General features: G+C 24.5%; 4 protein-coding genes across 9 annotated transcripts in view; 1 reads left to right on the top strand and 3 right to left on the bottom strand.

Annotated features, from left to right (window-relative positions):
- The window catches only part of LOC126905458 (UPF0764 protein C16orf89 homolog), a 31,518-nt gene extending 21,344 nt beyond the window's left edge, over positions 1 to 10,174 (top strand). Inside the window, exons 1-7 of one of the 3 annotated variants that reach the window (XM_050685172.1) lie at positions 3,321 to 3,539; positions 5,802 to 5,933; positions 7,790 to 7,930; positions 8,444 to 8,703; positions 8,772 to 8,913; positions 9,346 to 9,457; positions 9,855 to 10,169. In XM_050685172.1, coding sequence (XP_050541129.1) covers positions 5,909 to 5,933; positions 7,790 to 7,930; positions 8,444 to 8,703; positions 8,772 to 8,913; positions 9,346 to 9,457; positions 9,855 to 9,972 — 798 coding nt within the window. In that variant the 5' untranslated portion in view covers positions 3,321 to 3,539; positions 5,802 to 5,908 and the 3' untranslated portion in view covers positions 9,973 to 10,169. Of the gene's footprint in view, positions 1 to 3,320; positions 3,540 to 5,730; positions 5,934 to 7,789; positions 7,931 to 8,443; positions 8,704 to 8,771; positions 8,914 to 9,345; positions 9,458 to 9,854 lie in introns of those variants that run through there. The other 2 variants (XM_050685169.1, XM_050685171.1) reach the window with 2 other exon arrangements.
- LOC126905454 (inactive rhomboid protein 2-like) overlaps positions 1 to 16,481 on the bottom strand; it is a 60,731-nt gene that overhangs the window by 14,515 nt on the left and 29,735 nt on the right. The window lies entirely within an intron of this gene.
- Positions 537 to 3,163, bottom strand: LOC126905460 (deoxyribodipyrimidine photo-lyase-like). Its single transcript, XM_050685173.1, has 6 exons — positions 2,978 to 3,163; positions 2,046 to 2,161; positions 1,848 to 1,974; positions 1,380 to 1,505; positions 953 to 1,314; positions 537 to 761 (listed from the first exon to the last, which is right to left on the bottom strand). The coding sequence occupies exons 2-6, from the start codon at positions 2,151 to 2,153 to the stop codon at positions 552 to 554; spliced, it is 933 nt and encodes a 310-aa protein (XP_050541130.1). The 5' UTR covers positions 2,154 to 2,161; positions 2,978 to 3,163; the 3' UTR covers positions 537 to 551.
- LOC126905457 (inactive rhomboid protein 1-like) lies at positions 11,643 to 16,287 on the bottom strand. Its single transcript, XM_050685168.1, has 6 exons — positions 16,147 to 16,287; positions 13,365 to 13,453; positions 13,011 to 13,287; positions 12,843 to 12,943; positions 12,351 to 12,504; positions 11,643 to 12,274 (listed from the first exon to the last, which is right to left on the bottom strand). Exons 1-6 carry the CDS (start codon positions 16,201 to 16,203, stop codon positions 11,840 to 11,842), a joined length of 1,113 nt encoding a protein of 370 aa, XP_050541125.1. The 5' UTR covers positions 16,204 to 16,287; the 3' UTR covers positions 11,643 to 11,839.

The raw sequence follows: 16,481 nt of genomic DNA, 5'->3' as shown, positions 1-16,481 counted from the left end.
TCTGTGGATCCATAAAACTATCAGAATAAAAAGAAATATTTATAAAAGTAGAATGTAATATTTAGAAATTGTATTAGTCATTTAGCCTAGTTAACAGGAAAGGTTTACAAAAAAGAAACTCAGGGTCTTAAACTTGATTTATCCTGATATCTAATATCATAGTATTATCCAAATACAGACCTAAAAAGTTAACCACAAATATCAAAAATAAAAATAATATAAAAGAGGTACTAAACACAAAATCAATACCCGAAGAAAAAATTTTGATTTTAAGGCTTTGGAAAATCTAAATAATAATTAGAATTTTTTTGTTAACAATTTTGCTTTTCTTTGTGAAATAAAGATTAAGATTTAACCCAATATATAGTGAGAGTTTTAATCAATACAACTCACTTGCTTGGTTATTGGACTTGGATTTTTAACGTATTTAAGATTTATATAAGATTAATTTTCTAAAATTATACATGAGATATACATCAAAGAATATAATATATTTTTTATATATATACATTATGTATGTGTACTTTAATTATTAAAAATCTTTATTATTTTTAGTATTTACCAAAATGCAACCACGGAGAAAGATTACTTAGTGCATTTTTCAAAGGATTATTACGGGCAGTAGCATAATTTGCCAATCTTTTTATTATAAAATTTTCTAATTCATTCATTCCTGATTTATACCCAGCTTTTAATCCAAGAACCTGTTCAACATCTCGATTCACCTCAAGTGTTTTATCAGCTTCTTTCCAGTTTGTTGCCTAGATAAATAAATAAAAACTAAAATAATGAAGTAGACATAGAATACATAAAACAAAATAGTAAAAGATTATCATTTAAAATAAATTATTACATGAGACAAAAAAATTCTTAATTATTAAATTTTTATGGAAAGTGCTTCAAACTAAAAAGGCTACAATTAATTATAGCAAAATGGTTAAAAATAACTTACTTGAGCTTTCAGCTTGCCACTGTATGGGTGTTTAATAATAGGGGGAAATTCTGTTAAAAATTCTGAAAGCTTATTATTTATTTTATTCCTTATTGTCCTAGCAGAATATTCTAATTTATCAGATGCAACCCAACAGGGTACAATATTATGAGCATCAACTTGCACAACTGGAATTTCTGATCCAACACTTTTAGCAAGCTGCTTTACCCATGATATATGCTCTCGAAGAGGCATGAAATCAACTACAATGACACCTAATTTATGTTTTTTAACAAAGTCAGGTAAGACATCAGCTGCACAACCAATCAAAAAATGAAATTGTATATTTAATGAATTGCATTCAGCTTCTAATTCTTTTAAACCTAGAAAACATAATATTATTTGTAATTAAAAAGAGTTAATATAACGTTTTATAACAATATTTTACCATCAAATATATGTTTATAATGACGTAGACTACAATCCAAAAACTTTTGTAATCTGCAAAATGTAATATGCAATGACACTTTGTTTTTTAAAGCTAATTTTTGAGCATAAAGGAATGCCCAATTATCTAGATTAAAAAAAAGTTGACATTAAATTTTATTAATATTTGAAAATATTAATGAGAAACTTGTTTTCTTAAATGAGAATAAATAAAAAAATGTTCAGAATTATTTTCTTTACACATGACCAGTGAAAACATTTTATTAATTATACAAGTAATTCAAGCCCTCACTGTTACAACCAGACAATTTTACTTTAATAAAAATTTAAAATTTGTTTTACATAAAACTGCTACATGTTGAGTTAAATTACAAAATAAATAAATTTGTACTTTTTTTTTTTTTTAATCTCAAAAAGTGGATTTGTCAGGTATTTGCAGTGAGTTCTTAAATATATCATGTAAATTTACCATGAATACGCTCATCTCTAAAAGTCCAATAAATAACACCATCTGCCCACTGAGGAACTTCTTTAACTTCAGATAAAACTCTGATACGTTTCTTGTTATATTTGAATTCCATTACAGAAGGAGCTGTCTAATATATTATTAAATCATATTAATAATAATTTTACTCTATATTTCTAATATATGATTATTATTTTTTACTTTTTTCCTTTGTTCTGATATATCTTTTAAAAAATTGCTTTGTGAAGAGGTGCTAGTATCTTTCCCAAACAGCTTAGATTTTTTAGTTGGAGGTGGCTCAGTTGACATTTTAGATACTAAAAAATAAATTAAAATTAAAAAATGTATCAATGTAAACAACTTTTTAATTAACAAATTATTTGTCGACTATGTGGTGTCATCAACATCTTACCAAAAATACTCAAATTCAATTGATTTAAAGTATACAAGTAGTTTTCAATTTTAAGAAAAAAAATTGTTGATAAAAATGTCGCTTATGCCATTAGCTTATAAACTGTTGTTACATTAACAATTATTTTTAATTTTAACCTCTTATAAAAAACAAATGTCAAATTCAAAGTTATTATTAAAATTCGATAATTTGATAGCAATAATCATAATTATTTAAACATACAATTAAATTTTTTTGCTAAATTCTTATAATATGGGTTCTATAATAAATATTGGTATAAATTTTCCCATATACATTATTTTAATATTTTAAAAATATTTGGGTAATATAATTTCACTTAATACTAAAAATAATACATACGAGGTCTTCGTGTCAATAACTCGCTGTGTACAAAAAACAAAATTAAATAGAGATAATCCTAAAAAATTTTCTAAGTGCAAAACCCAGTAACATGTAAATGGGGCTATAGGATTTAAGAGGAAAACTAAAAAATAAAAGGTTAAAAGCGTCACATTTTTTTTTTAATTGAAAAATAAATTTAATAATGGGCTATTGTAAGTTCTTACATTTTAATTTATATGTATTTTTTTCAATTTAATTCGAACTCAAAAAATAATGAATAATTCAAAATCAACTTTAACAGTAAATATCACGTAAATGATTTGAAATCGTCATATGTAAATAATAATTCTAAGTTAATAAATTTAAAGTATCATCATACCTAAAATAAACAAAACGAGTTTACAGAAAAATGTTGAATGAAACCAAATTTATAAAAATAAAAAAAAACCGATAAACTTAACAATACTATATTATTATTTCTTTTGTAGATGTAAACAATTATTTTAAAAATTTGTATTATTTAATTGATAAATTATTACATCTATTTGGCGGTTAAAATCTATAACAAAATAATATTCATTGTTAACATTTTTATCATTATTATGATCTTAGACAGGGATGTTACTATCAAACTATAATCACTTCAATATGACAGCAAAAAGTAGCAGCCATTTTATTGTAGGTATTGATATTATCATTTTGTTGTCATGAAAAGAAATAATACCGGTTGAGTGAAAATATATATTATTAGAATTTTACTTTTAATCATTTTATTTCATTAATTTTCCTTCTTTTATATAATAATTATTAGAATGTTTTATGTTGCATTGTAAAAAACTGCATTAACTCAAGAATTGCTACCAAAAATTATGATTGTAAAATGTTTAAAATACCAAAGGATTTTCCTTGGTTAGTTTTAGTTTCGATGCGAAGCTGAGAAGGTATTAATTTTACTATGATGTGTTTATTAATTTTAATTTTTTTTTTTGTGTGTGTCTATTACCACTTTTTCTCAGCTCTCACCGAACCGATTTCTTTCAACGATACGTCAAAAGATCACAAATTGTATCTAATCGAAGACATTACACTAAAAAATTGAAAAAATTTCCCTCGTTCTCCGTAAATGGAAGAAATCTCCAAAAGAAAAAATACAAATTTAAAAGTCGTTCATTTTTGAAATGTTTTTAATTTTTTTTACTTAAAACTGCCATAACTTTTTCAAAATTGAACAAATCAATATAATTTTTTTATAAATCTGACCATAAACCTGCCCACAGGGAGGGATTTAAAATGACAACTTTTTCAACTTGACTTTTGAAAATGTTCCGGAAAGTCTGACACTTTTATATATATCTTAAATTAAAGATAATGTAATGTACTTTATTATGAAAAAAAAAAATTTCGGACTTTGTTTTATCTTTATTGTGAAAACAGACATCAAAGTTAATAAAAAGATTACGATTTTTGTAAAAAAAATATTTTTTATATCTTTAACTTTATACTGTTATAACTTTTTGAAAGATGTATGGATCAATAAAATTTTATGGATGCATGATGTCTTTAATTATCATTTGGTATATTTTTTTTATAAATCTGACTCTTTACCTGTCTACAGGGGGAAATTCAAAATGTCAACTTTTTCACAAAAAATTTACATTTTCAACTTAACTTTTGAAAGTGTTCCGGAAAGTCTGATACTTTTATATATATCTTAAATTAAAGCTAATGTAATGTACTTTATTATGAAAAAAAAAATTTCGTACTTTATTTTGTCTTCACGGTGAAACACTATCTAAAGATTTGCATTGAAGCGTTTTTTTTTTATAGTGATTTTAATCATTGTCAGATATCTTTATACTTGGTCCAACTATGTAACGTTACCACTGTACCGCGACCCCCGTGTGCTGGTTTGTATTTTTACTTAAAACTGTCATAACTTTTTCATAATTGAACAAATCAAGATAATTTTTTTTTTAATAGATGCACAATGTCCTTACCTATCATTTGATATATTTTTTTTTTATATATCTGACCCTTTATCTGCCCACAGGGGGGATTCAAAATTACAACTTTTTCAACTTAACTTTTAAAAATATTGCGTCTTTTAAATATATGTTAAAATAGAGCTTATTTTATGTACTAGAAGTTCAAAAGTCGAAGTAGAACAAAAAATAGGAATTTGCTTTTAGAATAATCCATCAATTTCTTAAAATTAAACACTATCTACAAATTTGCACTGAAGCGTTTCTTATGATGTGATTTTAATCCCTGTCAGATCTTTACTTATCCCAACTATCTCACGTCTATACTGTGCCACGACTCAACTGTGCTATTGTTTTTTAATAATTAATTTTTGATTACATATCTAAATTCCCTTCTGGTACACGACTAGATCATTTTTCAGAAATAAATATATATTAATAATTAAATATCTAAAAAGCTTGTTAAATTAAATATAATTGCAACTAGTAAAATTAATTAATTGAATTCTATTTAAATAATAAAGTAAAATGAAGTTGCTAACAAAATAAAATATATAGAAAAACACCTTGTTAATTAAAACAATTTTTTTATTAATATACATCTCATCTTTTTTTGTTCCCCGCATCAAATATTGGACTTGAATATGATAAAAGTCCGGTTTCCAATAAAAAGTCACTGCTATTAGTCATGTTTCAATTCAAGTAAATTTGAACAGAAGCCCCGGATTCACTTTTTTTTTTGTAATTTTACCCCTGATAACTAGACATTAGACAATATATTATTAAATACGTTGGTAATTATATCGCTTAAACAATTGTTGGAAGTGAAAATATCTATTATCATCCCAAAAAATAAAGCCAATCGTAAATCTATTCCAAAGATTTAAGATTTCAAGACATAATTTTTCACTGTCAACATCTTAATTGGAAAATAGAGGTATTTCCAACCGCATAAAACATGAAGACATATTCTAATCCTACCCTTTGGCTTTCGATCTACTAATAAATCTTAACAAAATGAAAACCCTTGAAGGTTATTACATAATACCATCAAAACCCTTGTGATAAACATTTATTTCAATCTAACCTTTTTCATTTACATAAAAGACTAGTGAATGCGAAAATATTTTTATTATCTGTTTCAATCGAATGAAAAAATGTCGTCTTTTTATTTTGTGAGTTTCTTTTTAATAATTTTCACAGTAAACGGATTTTTTGTAGAAAACATAATTACACCTCAAGATTGGGAGGACAAAATATTCGATGCAATAGAATCTACGATATCATATTATATTAACACTGACGTAAACAACCTGGACACGAGTTTAATGTTGGGAGTATCTATCATGAAAGGTACATTTTATAACGAAATGATATTTTTAAACTATTCTTATTCATTCTTAATTCTTTAGCACGTCTTTCTTTAAATCATTATTAATACATTATTATTATATGAGGACTTGAATTCAATAACGGGCTAAGTGCCAAAAAGTTGATATTGAACTATTCACAACTTTTTTGAAACCAGAGGAAAATTGTAAAAATAAATGTCAATAAAAATGTAATACCCTTTAATAACTTATACTTAACACTACTCATGCAAAATATAAGTTTTAAAAAATCTTATACTAAAAAAAATGATAAAACATGTTAAGTCACAGCAGTATATTTCGGTAAAAACGTGTCAAGTGCCAAAGAATTTTTTTAATTTTTTTACAAATTTAATAGATCTTAAATACAGATATTTTGATAATATTAGACTTAAGTTTTTACAAATAGTAAAAAACGTAGAGAAAAAAAATAGCTTCATTTACTTAATTAATTTTTCGAAAAATTCTTTATTTTCTTCTTTTAGAAATGGTAGCATTTGCTGAAGATTTTTTTTTTTCGACTGATATTTTATTTTCACATATCAAGGACGGTAAATCCATCTCTTTTATTGTGTTAACTTTCACACCTTTCTTGATGACTTTGCACGCGCTCCAAGCTTCAAGTTCACTGAAGGTAGTCTTTGTTTGCACCACACCGGGCTTGTCTTTTGTTATTTTGAGCCAAGAACATTTTGAAATTCGAAGTTTTCCAGTATACAGAGTGGCCCACCACTCACTGACAACTTAAATAACTTTTGATCCAGTTAATATTTTTAGTTGATTTTTTTTTTAAATAATAGTTATACGTTAGGTATATAGCTATATCTCAATAATTAATTTTTTTACATTTTATTAAAAATATTAATTATTTTTAAATTTTAAATAAAATGTAAAAAAAAATCTAAGATAGCTATTTTGTAGAGTAGAATTTAAGAAAAATTTTAGTAAAAAAATATCTTATTAATATTCAGTAGTAAATATTCTGTAGCGTTTTGAAGTTTGTGAAAATTTGAATTTTCATGTACTATTTTACGGTATTAAACATTGAAATACATATTGAGAAAAGGACAGAAGAAAACGCTATCTTTTCAATATACTTTTGAATGGGAGTGATAAGTAATAATTGTCTTATCTAATTTCTTATCATGGTATTAATGCTAAGTTTGTAATGTATACACATTATCATCATATGTATACACAGTAATCATTTTGTTTTTCCTTCAACCAAAACATTTTTTTTGTTCACATAAGGTTTTCCTACACTTCTACGAATTATTTTTTCATTACGCACTGACTGTTTTTTTGGCATTTTATTAATAATAAATAGGTAATATTTTAAGTAAAATAAATATACGTGAAATATACATGTAATGTGCGTATACCTATTCCGTTTGAACGACCAACATATACTGATAACTAAAATAATTATTTTTATTATAAGACGGGTCGTGTTATCAGTATGGGAAATAACATTAACATGATCAAAAATAGAAATTATATATTTAGTGGCTCTTAGCACGTTATTTCACTACAAAAACCCAGCACATAACACACACATTATCTAACGGATGTTTTTACCTATAATATTATTAACCAAGGCACTTAGCCCGTTTCACATGTTATTGGGCTTGGTACTTAGAACATTTTCTGAGGCTAATCCAAAAATCAGCTTTTTGGCACTTAGCCCGTTATTGAATTCAAGTCATCATATAATCAAAATATAATAACTGTAGGATATAATAAATAATAGTAGTATAATTGCAAAAATTTTATTTAAACTGTGGCTAGTTTATTTTATGATGCATTTACACTTAATTAAAAAAAAATTAACTTTTTTAGGACAGATGTTATCTTGCGCTAAAAACTTCAAGATGAATAGAAAATCATTCAATTTACTTAAACGTTCTTATGCTATCAGTAAAATGGCTAACAAACTAAACGAAAGATTTTTTAAAGCAAATATAACAGTCTCAAAAATAAGTATTGACAAAAAAAAATCAGCATATTTTATAATATACAGTAAAAGGTCATCGATGAAAATTTAAGGAGCGATATTTTTATAATTATATAAATCGTTTAACAATTTAAATTAATAAAAAAAAAAGTAGTAAATTAACACTGAAAATATATGAATTTTTAAAATTACTTGACAATAAAAGTATTTATTAGAAAATTTCATGTATCTTTTAACAATACAGTACATTAATTATTGCGTTTTAAGTCTTCTCTGAGTTCTAAATATATCGTTGATCAATTTTTTTTATTAGCATTTTTTACAACCTGTTGCATATGCAACAAACAATACATAAATAAATAAATAAATAGATACAATATTATTACTGTATCTATCTAATATTTATTATATAATGAATGTTTAATTTTTGGATATCATCAAGTTGTTGATCTTTTAAAAATGAAAATTAGAACAAATTCATTATGAAATTATTATAACGTAAATAATATTATAATTTTATAAGGCTATAATTTTTTTAGCTAAAAGAATTCTTGATAACAATTTGTGGACTTCGTTTAGAAAATTTATTTGGAAAACCCATGTAATACCAATAAGTGATTTTGACGTGAAATCAATGGCTAGTGAAGATTTGTTTTTTCAAAATGTCTCTGATACATGCATATTAGAGTTACTTACTGACTGCCGGCCTTCTACAAAATGTATCCGAAGTGAACTTGAAGATAATTTTCTGGGTTACGCACTTACTCATCAAGTATTATACATTCATATTTTAAAGAAGGTTTGGCTTTAATAAAAGTAATATAATATAACCTAATCACATAAGAAAGCACATAACTAATTTTTCAGATGAAGTGTCTAAAGCACAATATTCAAATTATATTGGATGGATTTATACAAGACAAGTGTAATACTATGGTCAATGAAGCCGAATACATGATTAACAGCCCAAACATTCTTTATGATTACAGAGATTTATTTATTGAACAAAGTAATTATTTGATTAAAAAAACCATTATGGTGATTTTTCTTTAAAATGTTTTTGCGTGCATGATTAAAATTTCACAAATGGTTATTCTTTTTTCTCTATTTTTAAATGACAACTACTATATAATTCTTAAGTATGTTAGCAACGCAATTTAGATTTCCTTTAATAAAATTTAATTTTTTTTTTTAATGCATAACTAAGATAATTTTAGCAACATACTTAGTTTTTGTGAGTAATTATTTAAAAATATAATTCTTCTTTTTCTTTGCCTTAATCCCAACTACTTGGGGTCGGCCACCCTATCCTAAACTTCCACTTGACACGATCTCTCACATCATCTACGCTCACATTAGCCGTCCTCAAATCGCATTCAATAAATAATTTAATTAGTAATAACAAATAATTATATGTTTAACAAACCAATTCATAATTTAGTTGCTGTCTGTGGAATGGAGAACATGATAGATTTTATACGACCAGAATGGTTATCATTCATATTGTCTTTGCAGAATCAACAAGGATGTTTTCAAAATGCGATAGAAAAACAGTAATATTAATTTGTATAATGTTTTATTGTATTTAATGTACTCCACAAAAAATATAAAATGTGATATATTTATATTTTGATATCCATAGTGTTTCCACTGGATATTAATGAAAATATTTCAAAACGCATAGTTTGAGGTTGGGTTCAAAATTATAATTTTAAGAATTTTTAGATTTGATATGAAATTTTTGTTTCAAATCAAATTACTCATGCGAAATAATTTTTTTTAGTGTTGTATATTGAAATCTCATGTAAGATTCTATACATTTTTAATATAAAAAAAATATCGTGAACTTTATGATAAAATAATTATAATTATTAAAGTTAAATAAAGTCTTCTTTGAGACTTATTTATTAATTTGGTTAGTCTTATAAATATTTTATGTTTTTTTCTCAGATTTGATTGTGACACACATCTCACGGGAGTATCATTGGCAGCTCTAGGTGTTTATTGGAAATTTCTATGCTATCATAATAACATGGAAAGTACAATTGATACTAGTGAACAAACTTAGATGTGTATAATAGTCTAAATATAAATAAATAATTATTAATAGTAACATATATTATATAATACACCACTTTATTTTGGTCGATGTAGAATATATATTATAATACAGGAGATTTTTTTATATTACAAAATTATTTACAAAATTTGCATACAATTTTAAAATATATACTTATCATTAATACACATCGAATGACACTTAAAATTAAAATTCTATAATAGCACAAATTATATTTTTCATCGTTTTTATCAATATATTAAATATTATTTAGAGAATTTTAGATATAATAATTATTTTTACATATTCAAATAAATGATAAATTAGGTTCGAATAATTTTAAATAGAATATAGGTATAAATATATTAATATAGCTTTATTAATTATCGTATGTCAATTAATCTTTAGAATTTATGTAGGTGTTGATGCAATATTAATACAAAATTTATTTAAGAAAAATAAGTATGTATTATTATTTTAATCAGCTTGTATAATATTTGTATGTAGAAATGGTGATTTTAGTGTTTAAATAATACTCTATACTCTAAAAGTAACAAATCAAAACTATCAAAAATCGACAATAGTACATTTAATAAAGTTTCATTTCTTTTATTCTGAAAAGCATAATACAAAATAATTATTTGGCCCATATACACTGCAATAGAAATATAACTTAGTTTCATAATTAAAAGCATTAGAATAAGATAAAAATTAATTTTATAATTTGAAACATTATTATAACAATAATAACATTCACACACACACATATATATATATATATATATATGACCGTCCACTAGTAAAATATATATATGTTCATAATTAATATTTTGCTTTGCCATTTTTAAAATTAACTGTTATTAGTAAAATAAACAATTATTAAATACTATACAACTGAACAACTCAAATTTTGCATTATTCATCATATATTTTTGAACCTTAATTTTAAATTAAGGTTCAATGTCTATTGCAGAAAGAAATGTATTTAGGGTTTATAAATGACATTATTAAAAATTTAATTGTTCATTAAAAGAACACTATTTGTTTTATAATTAAAGAAATGGTATTTTTGATCTAGGATACCAACAAAATTTCTCTAATTCATTACTTTTTTATTTGACTTATGGCTGAATTTGATATAAGATTATAAGTAACAGCTTTCAATAATATAAACAAAATAATTACTCAAAATATTAATACTTCCAAAAGCATAATTTATTTTGTTGTTATTTAATCTCATTATTTCATTGTATAAATTAATATGGTTTTAATTTTAATATATATTATAATTAAATGAAATATGTAATTTTCTTTAAAAATAGAAGCTATTAATATTACATATTGCTAGTCATAAATGTATTACATTTTTCATACCACTTAAGTAAAAAGTTAAAATGGTTTTACAATTAATGAAAGTAAAAAAAAAAAATATGGTAATAACTTAATTTACAAAGTGTCAAATTTAATAAGATAGTTATTTATTACAGTTAAATTCATATTATATTTGAATTAGTAACAAGTAATTTATTAGTAATAATAAATAACACAATTAGTTAGATACTAATCCTTATTGATACTTAGTACTAATAAATTTCAGTCGACACCATTGTTAATTTTAATTATAATAGTATAGTACAGTATTTCACAATCATACTCTTAATAAGAAAAAACAGACAATATTATATTTCAAAATCATGTATTCTAAACATAAAAAGTTTTTTTTTGAAACTTATTTATTTTGCAAATAATATAAAACAAAAAATTTATTAATTACCTCAAGTATTCCACAAGAGGTTGCTAAAGTCACAAACCTTTTATTAGTCACATTTTTAGTCACTAATGTATGCGCGGTCTTATACCGTCGCCACCACATTTGTCATACCATATAATCATCTTTTTTAAAGTTAATATTTTGATTCGCACAAAAGTCTTTAGTAATAGGTATACAGTTAAAGTAACTACACCATCCACATTCATACATTGGTATAAGATAGAACAATAACAAAAGTAAAATGAATAAAAACAATGCTGATAATAAACACACCCAAATAAGAAAAATTTTCTTTTGTCGATCATATGGACCAAATGAAACAAATGGCAGTAATGCATATGACAGGAGGAATCCAAATATAAATCCAAATAAATGGGCAAAATTGTCTACCCAAGGTAACAGCCCGAGCAGGAAAAGTAAGAATGTGATAGCTAATAGTTTTGAAAGAGCCTGCTCGGGCCTTTTTAACATAGGCCAACAGTTAATAACTTCTACAATAAGACATGCTAAAAGACCAAACTGTGAACCAGCTGGACCCACCTGCAATAAAAAAATCCATGGTCAATAAAATATATTTAAAAGCAATACAATTATTTTAAGTTAATTATCAACTTACATCAGCTCTATATGGAACAAATATTGCACTACCTAGATTACCAGCAACTCCAGAACCTAAGTATATTAATGCTATCCTTAAAGAGCCAGTCAATTTTTCTAAATCCCTCATTAAAAAATATTGAATGACAATAGTTGTTGCCAAATGTAAAATTCTGAAACAAATAGATAGAGTATGAAATGTTTGTGTTAATCTTTGATAGTGAAAAATATTATACTATTATATTATCACTAAATTGATATTATGAACTTATTAAATAAAAGATAGCAAAATATACTTGGAATAATAATAGCAAAAAATTGTAAGGAAATTTCAAAGAATTGAAAGCAATTATTGACAAGTGCAGATTTCTACTTTATTAAATAAACAATAAACATAAGGTAAGTATAAGATTACAAATACTTTTAACTTAAAGAATGATTATTATTTACACTTAATAAATTTAGACAGATTATATAATCTAATGTTATTCCAAATGTTTATTTTACTCACCCAGCATGTATGAAAAGGGATATCCATAATCTATAAAATTGATCAGGAATTTCTGGGGAAAAAAATGGAATAAGTCCACAGACATCATTTAAGCATGACACCTATTTAAAAATTATATAACATAATTAATAAATAATAAACTACATAGATTAATAATGTTTATCATACTTGAGAACAAAGAGAGGCATCATCATGAAAATAACCGTGAACAAAATCACAATATTCTCTTGTAGTTATATGACACGTGCCATGAATACCAATACAACATGGATGACCTATAACCTCACATATCATATGCTCAGCAGATGTGAGTTTTTGACTTATAACAGAACTTCCCCAACTATGTCTAGCACTACCACGACCACTCATTTTACGACATATTGGCCATTTAGTAATATCATCTGGCCATTCATAAGGTGCAACAGATGCTGGAGCTTCGCAATACCTGTTCATTTTTCATATATATAAAATACGAGTATAATGTACAAAAGTCAAATTAATTTTTAATAAAAAATTACATACTTAGGATCTAATCCACATACAGAACCTGATATTCTTCCACCAGGCCCAGCTTCAATTTCAGACCATTTTTTCCACTTAGATATTGATGTCTGAATAAATTAATAACATTGTATATTAAAAATTGAAAAAAAAATAATTTTAACAAGTAATTTCCAAATAAATTTAAGATTTAATATACAACATATATTAAAATGCTCTAAATAACAATATAATAATGATAAATAAATGTCAAAGTAACTAAATATAAGTAAAACTTAACAAACCAAATGTATAATAGTTTTAGACTATCAAATTCTAAATTACTACTTCATGTACTAAATCTAAAAAAAATGATTGAGTTTTAATCAATATACACTAAAATTAACACATTTTTTTTTATTAGTCCAAGTTTTAATTTCATCAAATTAAAAAAAAAAAACAGTATCGCAGTATAGACATGGATATCTGACAGTGATTAAAATCACTATCATAAAAAATGCTTCGGTACAAATCTGTAGAGTGTTTAATTCTAAGAAATTGGTGGTTAATTACAAAAGCAACAAAAACTCCCATTTCCTTAATTGTATCCTCATTAGTGGTTTTTGATTTAAAAATATAATATATGAATAAATACTAATTATAGTAGTTAAATTTAGTATGAAATTAATTATCAATAATTTAATATTGTAATTTATACGGAGAAATTATAAAAATAATAAAGTAGTTGAATATTTCTTTACTTTTAATGAGTATAAAAATTTAAAGGGCTTAATGCAATACTTTAAAAAAAAAAATTGTGTTACTTATGAATAAATACACTGGACTACTAGGAACTTTCATCAGAAGCATAAATACACTTTTATTTTTCAATTTTTCACACTGCTTTCAAATCTGTAATTAGACTTTTTTATTATTTTTAAGTCTTGATATTATTACTAATTAGTAAAAAATGAGTATTTACATGTAAAAAAATTATTAAAACAAAAAAAAATTTGTTTTCAAATCATTACTGATTTTTATTTTTAATATGTTAATTAATTATAAATTATAAATATAATTATAATTATATGTTAATTATAAAAATAATCAATGCAAAATATCATTTTTAACTAATTTTTTGGTCCTTCATAGTATATTTTTGAAAATTTATGATAAAAAAAGTTGTATTTGTTACCTAAAATTGCAAGTTTGAAATTGACATCATTAAATAGAACATTTTATGAGAATTAAAAAAATGTTATTGTTAAGATTAATATGCAATGGGAAATTTTATTATTACTATTTACAGTAAATTTTTTAGAAAAGCTCAATAATTTTTTTGCATATTTATCATAAATATGGTCAAATTAAAATTTATTGAAGTTATTGAATTTTAATGAGATTAAAATCAAATGAGCTGAACATTTCTTTCTAATTAAATAATTAAGAAAAAAATGTAAAAATTTCACTTGCACTAGCAGATTTGAACCACGTACTCCAAGCGCATAAGACACAAGTGTTACCGAATAGGCAACCATATGTTGCATTCGTTGACCGAAAAAATGGTAATTTAAGCTAATTCAAATTTTAAAGTTATTTTTTTTTTTACTTAAAAGAAGCAAAGAAATTTAAAGAAATTGAACTTTCTATGCTATGTTAATTAGATATATATAATATTTATGAAAATCAGCATAGTCTCCTCGTAAGGTATTTTAAAATAAAAAACAAAACTTAGAATTTTAACACAATAATAGCATATTTTTGAATACAGCAGTTATTTTCACCACAAAGAGAAACTTAAGTTCAATTTTTTTTTTCATAATAAAGTATATTACATAAGCTTTAATTTAAGATATATATAAAAGTGTCAGTATTTCCAGAACATTTTCAAAAATTAAGTTGAAAAAGTTAATTTTTTTGGAAAAGTTGCCATTTTGAACAGGGCAGGTTTACAAAAATATATCAAATGATAGGTTTGTTGAAATGATTTGTTCATTTTTAAAAAGTTATAGCAGTTTAAAAAAAAAACAACAGACATAATAAAATGAATACTGTCGTACATCAGTAGTATCCCGACAAAGACAAAAAAAGTCATACACATATTAATTAATACTTTTTTAAGTTCATCGTTTTTAGCTCTTCTCGAGTCCTCCAGTTGGATACACTGGTCAGCCCCAATCCCTCCAATTAGTGAACTACTAAAGAGGTAGAGTTTAGATCCGTCTAAACTAGACGGTCTAGCTCAAAAGTAGCAGACTGAAGGGTGGCTCCTTGTCAGCCACCAGCACAGTTACCTTTTCACTATACCTACTAAAGAATGGTTAAGCCCAAAAACTAGCCAGCACACACACTAATTGTTATGATCAACTAAAGGACCAGTAGTCCAACCTCGACTCTTGCTGCACACATACAATTTGTAATAGCATGATGGATATAAAGTATTTACTCTCAAGTAGATTTTTGAATAATTATTTTATTTATGAAACATAAAAACACAAAGTCAAAATGTAATATAAAAATGTAACACAAAATTAATCCTGACCAGTAGTTCAACGTTTTTTTGGCAAAATGTCAATCCCCCTATACTTTTAATGTTTCCCTTTATATATTTTTTATCCTACCATTATTAATATGCTCAAGAATTCAAAAATTGCTTACTACTGTTGTGAAACTTATATTATACTAAAATCGACGTTATTTAATACTTCCTCAGCTATTTACTACAATACCTTCTCAGCTTCGCATTGAAGCTAAAAAAGTTTACTACTAATTTAAAAAGGCAAAAAATAAAAAAAAAGTTATCACAAAATCTTTAGTGTCTTACCGATGGAGGTTTATCATCAATTCCAACACCTCTAACACCACCAGTACTCCAATCCATTAATCGTTTATGAGATGGTATAAGAAACAGTAAAAACAGACAAACACTCGGTAAGAATAAAACTTTATATATTTAGAAGTAAATCAATTATGAATTAAATGTTTTTCAGTAAATACACTTTTTTCATTTTAAAATACTTTTTACTACTNGCTTTTTTCATTTTAAAATACTTTTTACTACTAATAATAAGTAAGAGGTAATAAGAGAGAATAATGTATATAATATATAAATATACAGGGTATTCAGTAAATTAGGAAATAGGTCAATTGTTAAAAACA

This window comes from Daktulosphaira vitifoliae, unplaced genomic scaffold (genome assembly GCF_025091365.1).
Source record: "Daktulosphaira vitifoliae isolate Bord-2020 unplaced genomic scaffold, ASM2509136v1 Scaffold_4, whole genome shotgun sequence".
In the NCBI taxonomy this organism is placed as follows: domain Eukaryota; kingdom Metazoa; phylum Arthropoda; class Insecta; order Hemiptera; family Phylloxeridae; genus Daktulosphaira; species Daktulosphaira vitifoliae.
The sequence above is the reverse complement of the archived record's forward strand: the minus strand, read 5'-3'. Positions and strand labels throughout refer to the sequence as shown.

Bases quoted from the DNA above. Each gene is read 5' to 3' on its own strand.
- LOC126905460 (XM_050685173.1), bottom strand. From the start codon at position 2,153: ATGTCAACTGAGCCACCTCCAACTAAAAAATCTAAGCTGTTTGGGAAA. The intron at 1,975-2,045 runs GTAAAAAATAAT...ATAATATATTAG, and splicing joins TATCAGAACAAAGGAAAAAA to ACAGCTCCTTCTGTAATGGA. The intron at 1,506-1,847 runs GTAAATTTACAT...TTTTTAATCTAG, and splicing joins TAGAGATGAGCGTATTCATG to ATAATTGGGCATTCCTTTAT.
- LOC126905457 (XM_050685168.1), bottom strand. From the start codon at position 16,203: ATGGATTGGAGTACTGGTGGTGTTAGAGGTGTTGGAATTGATGATAAA. The intron at 13,288-13,364 runs GTATGTAATTTT...AAAAATGAACAG, and splicing joins GTATGTGGATTAGATCCTAA to GTATTGCGAAGCTCCAGCAT. The intron at 12,275-12,350 runs GTAAGTTGATAA...TTTTTATTGCAG, and splicing joins TTGTTCCATATAGAGCTGAT to GTGGGTCCAGCTGGTTCACA.